General features: G+C 38.6%; 1 protein-coding gene across 2 annotated transcripts in view; it reads left to right on the top strand.

The window, feature by feature from the left end:
• Positions 1-9,915, top strand: part of LOC311295206 (protein NLRC3-like) — a 129,382-nt gene that overhangs the window by 46,845 nt on the left and 72,622 nt on the right. Inside the window, exons 9-10 of one of the 2 annotated variants that reach the window (XM_084416444.1) lie at positions 3,481-3,536; positions 3,612-4,632. The exons of the other annotated variant lie outside the window; for it this stretch is intronic. Coding sequence (XP_084272570.1) covers positions 3,481-3,536; positions 3,612-4,174 — 619 coding nt within the window. The 3' untranslated portion in view covers positions 4,175-4,632. Of the gene's footprint in view, positions 1-3,480; positions 3,537-3,611; positions 4,633-9,915 lie in introns of those variants that run through there. 2 annotated transcript variants of the gene reach the window in all.

Here is a 9,915-nt window from a genome sequence, read left to right as displayed (position 1 = left end):
AGTAACACTAATAGAGAGACACAACCACGATCGGATGATAAGAGCAAATCATTTGTTACTCTAACGAGAGCAGTCTCAGTACTATGGTACGGTCTAAATCCAGACTGAAAATCCTCGCAGATATCATTTCTTTCTAGAAAGGAACATAGTTGTGAAGATACTGCCTTTTCTAGTATCTTTGACAGAAAAGGTAGATTCGAGATCGGCCTGTAATTGACTAATTCTGAAGGATCAAGTTGCGTTTTTTTAACAAGCGGTTTAATCATAGCCAGCTTAAAGTTTTTTGGTACGTATCCTAGAGACAAAGAGGAATTAATGATATTAAGAAGAGGATCTATGACCTCTGGAAGCATCTCTTTCAGTAGCTTAGTCGGTATAGGGTCTAACATACATGTTGTAGATTTAGATGATTTAACGAGTTTAGTAAATTCTTCCTCTCCTATAGCAATGAATGAATCAAATTTTTCCTCAGGGAGACTACAATGCACTGCCTGATGCGATACTGTAGTAGACGGTTGCATAGTTATAATTTTATCCCTGATATTATCAATCTTATAAGTGAAGAAGTTCATAAAGTCATTACTGCTGTGCTGCTTGGAACCTTCTGTGTTTGAAGCTTTCTTTTTCGTTAGTTTAGCCACTGTTTCAAATAAATACCTAGGATTATGTTTATTTTCTTCTAATAGGGTTGAAAAATAAGCAGATCTAGCAGCTTTTAAAGCCTCTCTGTAAGCAATCGAGCTCTCTTTCCATGAAATGCGAAATACCTCTAATTTTGTTTTCTTCCAGTTGCGCTCCATTTTTCTGGCTGCTCTCTTAAGGGCCCGAGTGTGCTCGTTGTACCACGGCGTTGGATTATTTTCTTTAATCTTCTTTAAGCGCAAAGGAGCAACTGTGTCTAAAGTGCTGGAAAAGAGAGAGTTAAAAGTTTCTGTTGCAATATCAAGTTTTTCTAAGCTATCCGGGATGCTGAGATGATGAAACTGATCAGGAAGATTATTAATAAAGCAATCTTTAGTAGCAGAAGTGATAGGTCTAACATATTTGTAACACGGAGTCGGCTTTGCAGCCTTGGCTAAATGTAATTTACACGAGACTAGATAATGATCTGAGATGTCATCGCTCTGCTGCAGAATTTCAACGGCATCAACATCTATTCCATGTGATAATATTAGATCTAGAGTATGATTACGACGATGAGTAGGTCCTGACACGTGTTGTCTAACTCCAATTGAGTTTACAATGTCTTTAAATGCCAAACCCAATGCATCTTTTTCATTATCGATGTGTATATTAAAATCACCAACAATTAGTACTTTATCTGCAGCCAATACTAACTCTGATAGAAAGTCCGCAAATTCTTTGATAAAGTCTGTATGGTGCCCTGGTGGCCTGTATACAGTAGCCAGCACAAATCTCAAACGTGATTTATCATTTATACTATATATTTTTACATTTAGCACTAACACTTCAAAAGAATTATATTCGAAACTTGATTTCTTAGTGGTTTTGAAAATATTACTATAAATTACAGCAACACCACCCCCTTTGCGTTTAAGACGAGGTTCATGTTTATAACAGTAATCTTGCGGGGTGGACTCATTTAAAGTAATGTAATCGCTTGGTTTTAGCCAGGTTTCTGTCAAACACAGCACATCTAGGTTATTATCTGAAATCATATCATTAACAATGAGTGCTTTTGAAGTAAGCGATCGAATATTCAGCAACCCAAGCTTTAGCATTTGCTCATCTGTATTATAGCTGTTTTTTATTTGTTGAACATCAATTAAATTTTTAACCTTAGATGGGTTTAAACATTTTTTGGATTTCCAAAATCGGGGAACAGACACAGTCTCTATATGATGATAGCTAGGTGAAAGAGGCTCTATGTGATAGGATTTATCTGACCTGGGTGACGTGAGGCCGCTAGCAGACGGTTGGTTTAGCCAGTCTGTCTGCTTCCTGACCTGGTGCCCAATTTGTCATGTTTGAGCTCTAAGACTATGAGCCATATTACTAGATAGAAGAGCAGCACCATCCCAGGAGGGATGAATACCATCTCTTTTCAACAGGTCAGGTTTGCCCCAAAAACTTTTCCAATTGTCTATGAATTCTATATTATTACACGGACACCACTCAGACAGCCAGCGATTCAGTGAACACAATCTACTAACTATCTCATCACTCCTGCGAACAGGAAGGGGGCCAGAGCATATTACAGTGCCTGACATCGTACTTGCAAGTTCACACACCTCTTTAATATTAATTTTGGTGATCTCCGACTGGCGGAGTCGAACATCATTAGTGCCGACATGAATAATGATCTTAGAGAATTTACGATTAGCATTAGCCAGCACTTTTAAATTTGCTTTGATGTCAGGCGCTCTGGCTCCCGGCAAACATGTGACTATGTTCGCTGGTGTCTCTATTTTCACGTTCCGTGTGATCGAATCACCAATTACTAGGGCACAATCAACAGAATTCTCAGTGGGTGTTTCACTGAGCGGGGCAAATCGATTTGTTGTGGTAATCGGAACGGAAGAGTGGTTTTTTGATCCGCGACTAGAGCGATCCCTCACTGTCACCCATTTGCCCGGCTGCACAGGCTCTACTTCAGCTGGAACCGAATCATGTAAAGAGTTCAGTATGCTAGGCGCATCCAAAATAGTATCTAAAGCTCTAGCACTCTTACTATCCTCAATTAAAGTTTGGATGCGTGTCTCTAATTCTGAAATCTTCTCTGTCAGCCTAACTGTCTCCTTACATTTATCACATATAAATCCTACATTGCCAACAGAGAAGTCTATGCTAAACATGTGACATGAAGTGCAGGTGACAATAACAGGACAAGACATTACTCACCGTGTTTGTTGACTGATTATTACTTACCTGAGCTTTTGAACTCAAAGGCGCGAGCGCGCGAGAGAAAAATAAATAAATAAAACAGCTGAGCGCACGGGTGGCGCGTTAACAGGCTAGCAGTAGCGAATTAGCGTGTTGTGTTAGTAGTAAGTTAACGGAAGCTAGCGATGTCAATCTGAGATGTTGGGTAAGCTGTATTTAGTATAAACAACTACAAATTGTAGTAAATGATGGTTCAAAACAAAGAAATACGAGGCTAAGACGGAGCTTACAGCACCGAAGCAAACACACTCACAGCAGGCAGCGAGGCAGACAGGAGCAATCGATCAGCGATCAGAGAGAGAGAGAGAGAGAGTGTGTGTGTGTGTGTGTGTGTGTGTGTGTGTGTGAGAGAGAGAATTTTAGTTTATTTTCCCTGATTTTGATCCTCCTTATAAATAAGAAAATCTTGAATTTATTAATATTAAATACGACAAATCGCTGTAATTATTTAAGCTTATTTTATATTTGTGTGTGTGTGTGTGTGTGTGTGTGTGTGTGTGTGTGTGTGTGTGTGTGTGTGTGTGTGTGTGTGTGTGTGTGTGTGTGTGTGTGTGTGTGTGTGTGTGTGTTTTCTAGTGTGGATCACGGTTCAGAAGTTAAAGAGTTCATGATGACATCAAGACTACACAGATGTAAGTCCTCAAACACAGTTTTAGTGTGTGTTGTTGTAAATGTTGCTGTTGTAATGTGTGTGTTCTTGTGTTCAGATGCCGTTGATCTCACACTGGATCCAAACACAGCACACACTCGTCTCGCTCTGTCTGAGGAGAACAGAAAGGTGACGTTTGTGGAAGAGAGTCAGTCGTATCCTGATCATCCAGAGAGATTTGATGATGATCATCAGGTTCTGTGTGGAGAGAGTCTGACTGGACGCTGTTACTGGGAGGCTGAATGGAGTGGAGATTATACTGAAATATCAGTGTCATATAAAGGAATCAAGAGGAAAGGAGCGAGAGATGAGTGTGTGTTTGGATATAATGAGAAGTCCTGGAGTCTTGAATGCTCTAATCACACATTCACTGTCTATCACAATAATAACTCCACTGATGTTTCTGCTGATCCAGGATCCTGTAAGAGAGTAGGAGTGTTTGTGGACGTGTCGGCCGGCACTCTGTCCTTCTACAGCGTCTCTGACACACACACACTCACACACTTACACACATTCACACACACATTCACTGAACCCCTCTGTGCTGGATTTAGACTCCCTCCTTTTTCAAACTCTTCAGTGTCTCTGTGTCACATTAAACAACACACACACACTGACTGACACACACACACACACACACACACACACTGACTGACACACACACACACACACACACACACACACACACACACTAAATTGCCATTTCTCCAGTTGTGTAACTGATTGTGTGTGTTACTGCATTATCAGCGTTATTGATATTCACACACTTTATTTGTGCACAATGTGTTATTAAAATCCTTCAGATGATCTGATTAAAACTGCTGGATCTCACAGGATTATTATAATCAATAATGTGAAATGAATAACACATCATCTATATAATCATAGAGATAACTGTAAAATGAACATTAATCTACTGTCACCTCCAGTATTTCACTGTTAATTCACATGTTTTATTACAGTTTAATCATGTTATTGTAGTTTATGGTCAATAAACGCTTGTTCCTGTTTCAGTCTGAACATGTTTCTTCAGTTGTTGATCTTTGACTGTTATTTTCATTCATGATAAACGTTTGTCACCCTGAGTTTCACTGTTTTTACACCTTTGCTTTTTAATGTCCAGTTTTGACTGAATCACTTTATGAATCTTCATCAAAAGAGAGTTTGGACTGAATCTAATACAGAAGAACTGTTGAACAGGAAAGTAAACGAGTCTGGGACAAATAATCAAAGTCAAACTCACTTTATTTTAATGTGTAATTCTATATTTGAGTGATATTGTATATTAAGCACATGTACTATAGAGTTAGACTTTGACACTCGTAGCTCTGAGCGAGGATTTGGCAGAAACGTGTGGTTTTCCACATTTGAAGAGGCTGACAGGCTCTGTGAGAACATTCCTCACGCTGGGGTAAAAGTGTCACCCCTGGGGGGCAGGAGCGTCCCAAAGTGCCCCATTGACTTACTATGGCGAAGGTCGGCCCTGAAGCGCGTGTGTTTCTCCTACTATGGTGAATTGCACAGGGGTTTTGCATTGAACATAACTCTGGATCACAGTGTCATAGAGACAAGGGGGCGGGCTCATTTTACTCAGACAACCAATCAGTCTCTCAGGATCATTGTGAAGCTATCAAGCCACGCCCTAGCAACCATTTAGAGCACCATAGCAACAAGTTCCATTGAAAGATCAAAGGGATATCCGGATAGAAGTGTCATAGAAACATGAGGGTGGTCTCGTTTGACTCGGGCAGCAAACAGCCAATCATGAATCACTTCAACACTTCCTAGCCCCGCCCTAGCAACCATTGTCGAACACCCTAGCAACCAACATCCAAAGAGGGATATCTTCCATTCTGAATGTCACAGAGGCGTGGGAGTTGGTTTATAGCATTCACACTGACAAGCAGCCTTTGGAGTTTCATCATTGGCAGCTGCCAAGCCACTCCCTAGCAACCAAATAGAGTACCCTAGCAACCGTTTTGCAAGACCTATATCTCTGCATCAGAACATCGTATAGAGATGGTGGTTGGCTCTTTTGACTCATTTTAGCAAATATGACTTCCAACATGCTACACATGCTAGCTGTGAATAGCTACATGCTAACTGCAATTAGTTTAGGGTAAACATGATAAAAAAACAACTGTTCTAGCATCATGCTAGCATCATGCTAGGAACATGTTAATTATGCTAGCATCTTGTTAAAACATCCTAGAAAATTGCTAATAATGCTATCATCTTGCTAATAACATGCAAGCAACATGCTAATCATGCTAACATCATGCTAGTAACATGTTAATCATGCTGGCATCATGCTAACATCTTTTGCTAAAAACATATTAGCAACATGCTAAGCATGCTAGCATCATGTTAAGCGTATTAGCAATATGTTAATCATGCTAACATGATTCTAGCAACATGCTAATCATAGTAAATCATGCTACATTGTGATAAATTATGGTAAATAATGTTAGAAACATGGTAAATCACGGTAAATCATGCTATAATGTGATCATTTGTTGTAAATCATGTTATAAACGTGGTAAATCATACTAGAATGTGGTATATCATGGTATCACAACATTGTTAATTGTGTTAGTATGTGTCCAGGGCCGAGTTTTGCCACTGCAAGCACCACTCACATTTTCTTCAGGAAATGTACATTCGAGTTTATAGTTATTATTACAGTAAATACATGTAACGTGTAACAATAACACTGTACAATAAAGTGTTACCAAAAAACCCGTTAAAAAAAATACATTTATCAAGTTTTTAGAAATGTACACAGTATTTGTGTTTGTTTCATATGATTTCAAAAAACTTTTATACTATTTTCTACAAGTTTAAAAACATTCATGTGATTTATGTAAAAAAGTAATAACATATTGTCCTTAAACACCCATATATGTGAGACTACATCTGAATTACATTAAACAAAATTGCAATTACAATTATCATTTTAAATTAGAATAATAAATAAATAAATGCTCATTATGTTTATTTTTTCCAGGTCAGTTTATGTTAAATTCGATCTGGAGAAACTCAACAAGCTGAACATGACAGAATCATCTGAGCAGAAAAGAGAAACTAAGAGCATCAACATTGTGCCGTCAGTCATTATTACATCAGGACTGAAACCACATGAACTAATGGAATCTCATCAAATGAATGGTTGTTGTTTTCAGTGGAAAGAGTTTCTCATTTCCCCAGATTAGTGTGTCAACATGCCCCATTACTAGATCAGTGTGTGTTGTTAATAATGCGCTGTTTTCCCTTGTGCAATAACAGTGAACATGAGAGTGATTTGTGTGGGAGTTTGTGATTTATATATATATATATATATATATATATATATATATATATATAATATATAACTATATGCCTACCCTTTCTGTCATAATTCCAGTTCATCAGGTGGGGTCGCTATCTTACTCACTGATAGATTTCAGGGAAAGATTACAGAAACGCTTTCTTCAGGGATAGGAAGATGGATTATAGCAATTATTCTATTGGATAACAGTTTCTTTATAATGGTTAACATATATGGGTTCAACAATTCTTCAAACAATAAATCTCTTTTTGATGATATAATCTCTAATGTAAGCAATTTGAAATTCAAATATCCCTCTGCCTTTATATTAATTGGTGGTGATTTCAATGAGGCACCAGATTTTGTAGTTGATATATTTCCGCCTAGAACTGTGTCTAATAGCGTTAACCCTCTGATAGGAAAGTTATGTCAACGGCTGAACTTAATTGATGCACATAGATATTTACACCCTGATAGCCACATGTACACTTGGTTTAAATCAGATTTTTCTCAAAAATCTCGTATCGACCTGTGGCTAATATCAGATTCTTTAATTTCATATTTAACATCAGCAGAAGTTTCACCCTCTCCTCTAACAGATCATGCAGCAGTTGATATTCATTTTTCTGATACAAAATTTAAGCAGAGAAGAAAAGAAGCCCCTGGTTACTGGAAGTTAAATTGTTCTTTTTTACTATCTGACTCATATTGTCCGGGGTTAAGAAAATCGCGGACAATCTGATATCTCGGACTAATATCTCGGCCATTTCTAAATGGGAACTTTTTAAATACGAATGTAGAACATTTTCTATAAAATTTGGAAAGAATAGAGTGAGGAAAGAATAGAAATAAGGAAATTACAGAGTTGATTAGAAAGATGAGTGAGATTTTAAGGAATCCTAACCCGGGAGAGGATGACAAGGAATCTCTTTATTCTTTACAAAGCAGTCTGGATGATTTATTTTTAGAGAAAGCAAGGGGCGCATTCATTAGATCAAGAGCAAAATGGCTTGAGTTTGGCGAAAAAAACTCTGCTTATTTTTTCAACCTAGAGAAAAATAGTATGGTGGTGTAGTGAAAATACCGTTACCGAGGTGATAAAAGCACCAAATTTTGCATGGTGTTTCCTTAGGGTCTATAGTGTAATTTTGGCCTAGGAGCCCTCGGAAATAAATGTTGTAACATGTCATATTAGAAGTATATCATTATCAATGAAATATGCTTAAAAACACAGAGATTTTCAAGTTCCTGCACAAGATAAAGTATTCAAATGAATCCCAAAGTTAACATTTTGATATGTTTATTTATGTTTATGAACTTTTACATAACTAAAGCTTCAATACATGTTAAAGTATTAGCAATATGGTCTTTATTGGCCCTGTAATTGATAATTATGAGTCGTTACAGTTGCATTTGCAAAGAGGTGAGCAGTCTAGACTTGCTTTGCCACATTTGCAGGTGGAACAATCCCCCTTACAGCAACATTTGATAAGTTCTCTGCAGGCTGTGGGGACTTCTGGAAGAGTCATCCAAACTGGTTTCCAAGACCCTGATTCCTTGGTCCATCCATAGTCCCTTGGAGAAGGAATACCTCGCTGTGAGAGTGTGCTGGTCGCCCAGATTCCAGTCTGATAAACTGCCCATCTGATATGCTGCAGTAGAGTATCTTGGGTGGGTGGCAGTTTCTCCATTGTCCTACTCCCATGGCAGAAGAGTTCTTTCCTCTTCTGGACAATGGAGCTTGAAGGACTGGACTTGTCATACAAGATGACAGTCAGTCTCTCAAGCTTTTGGAACTGCCATGAAGCAGCATCTAATTTTTGGAATGGATTTCTAGCAAGGGAAGCAAATACTTCAGTGGCTTTATCATAGGCTTGCCATGCCCACCAAACTGACTTCTTACCCTTCCCAGTGAAAGCAGATGTTGTTTCACACCCTAGGCATGAAACATCAACAGTGCTTGAAACTTGTCCTTACCCAGACTTTTACATATGCTACTGATATGGTAAAATCTGTACTTTTTGCCCATGGCCAAAAAAACACCCAGATGTCAGTCAAAGGTTGAATCACAAGTAAATCATGGAATAGACCTTCAATAATCACAATGGCATCAGTGTCCACAGTACGCACATGGACAGTTTTTGCTCCTTGCTCCAGGGCATGCTGTATATAAACCACAATCCAGGTGTCTGCCTCTTCATGATTGCACTGCTCATGGTGCTGCTGGAACCAAAGGAAGATACAGCTTGCCCTGATGTGTTTTATAGCCTGTGTCTTCTAAGATGAACTCTGTTTTAGCTACAGATTCATCTGCACAGTTACGGCTGTGAAGAGTGACTAGATCTTTAAAATCATCCAAGAAAGGGTTGCCCATTCTTTTAATAGTTTCAGACAGGTCTTTGAAATGTCTTCTGTGTGGAAAGACACTGTTCATGATGCTGGAAGTTCTTAGGATTATCTATGTCATTTTCAGGAAGAAAGTCCTCTTCAAATTCTTTCAGCAATCTTCCCAACTCTGGTCCAGAGATCATCATCTGAAAGCATTTGGGTTTTCTGTGAGACCAACTGCACCACCGCAACCTTTCACAATCTTATTCTCTTAGTCATGGGCTTGGTCGAAAGGTATTGCAGAGAACTTGTTGTATGTCTTTGAGAGAACCCAGTGTGAATGCTTTTCAAAATCATCCTTGATGGTGCTGGGCAAAGACTTCATGTCCCTGAAGTGGACAGACACCCATCTTGCATAGTTTGTATGGTCCAAGGCAAAAAATAGAGGGATGAGTTCTTCTAAAACTTCTACATATAGAAGGAAGTTCTTCTCTCTGTGAGCTCTAACAAAAATGAGAATGAGGGTTTCATATCTTAGTATTAGATCCGAATACACGAAAGTTGGACTCTTCTTCAGCATGTCATTTCTCCAAGTGATAAAGGTATCTTCATCTTTGTGGCCAGCAATAAGCCTAAAAGCTTCCTGCTGTAGATTGTGAAGTGACAGTAGAGTGACCAGTGTTGGGAGTAACGCGTTACAAAAGTAATTAATTACTGTAATGCATTG

The sequence above is a fragment of the Rutilus rutilus genome, assembly GCF_951802725.1.
Source record: "Rutilus rutilus genome assembly, chromosome: 1".
NCBI lineage: Eukaryota > Metazoa > Chordata > Actinopteri > Cypriniformes > Leuciscidae > Rutilus > Rutilus rutilus.
The sequence above is the reverse complement of the archived record's forward strand: the minus strand, read 5'-3'. Positions and strand labels throughout refer to the sequence as shown.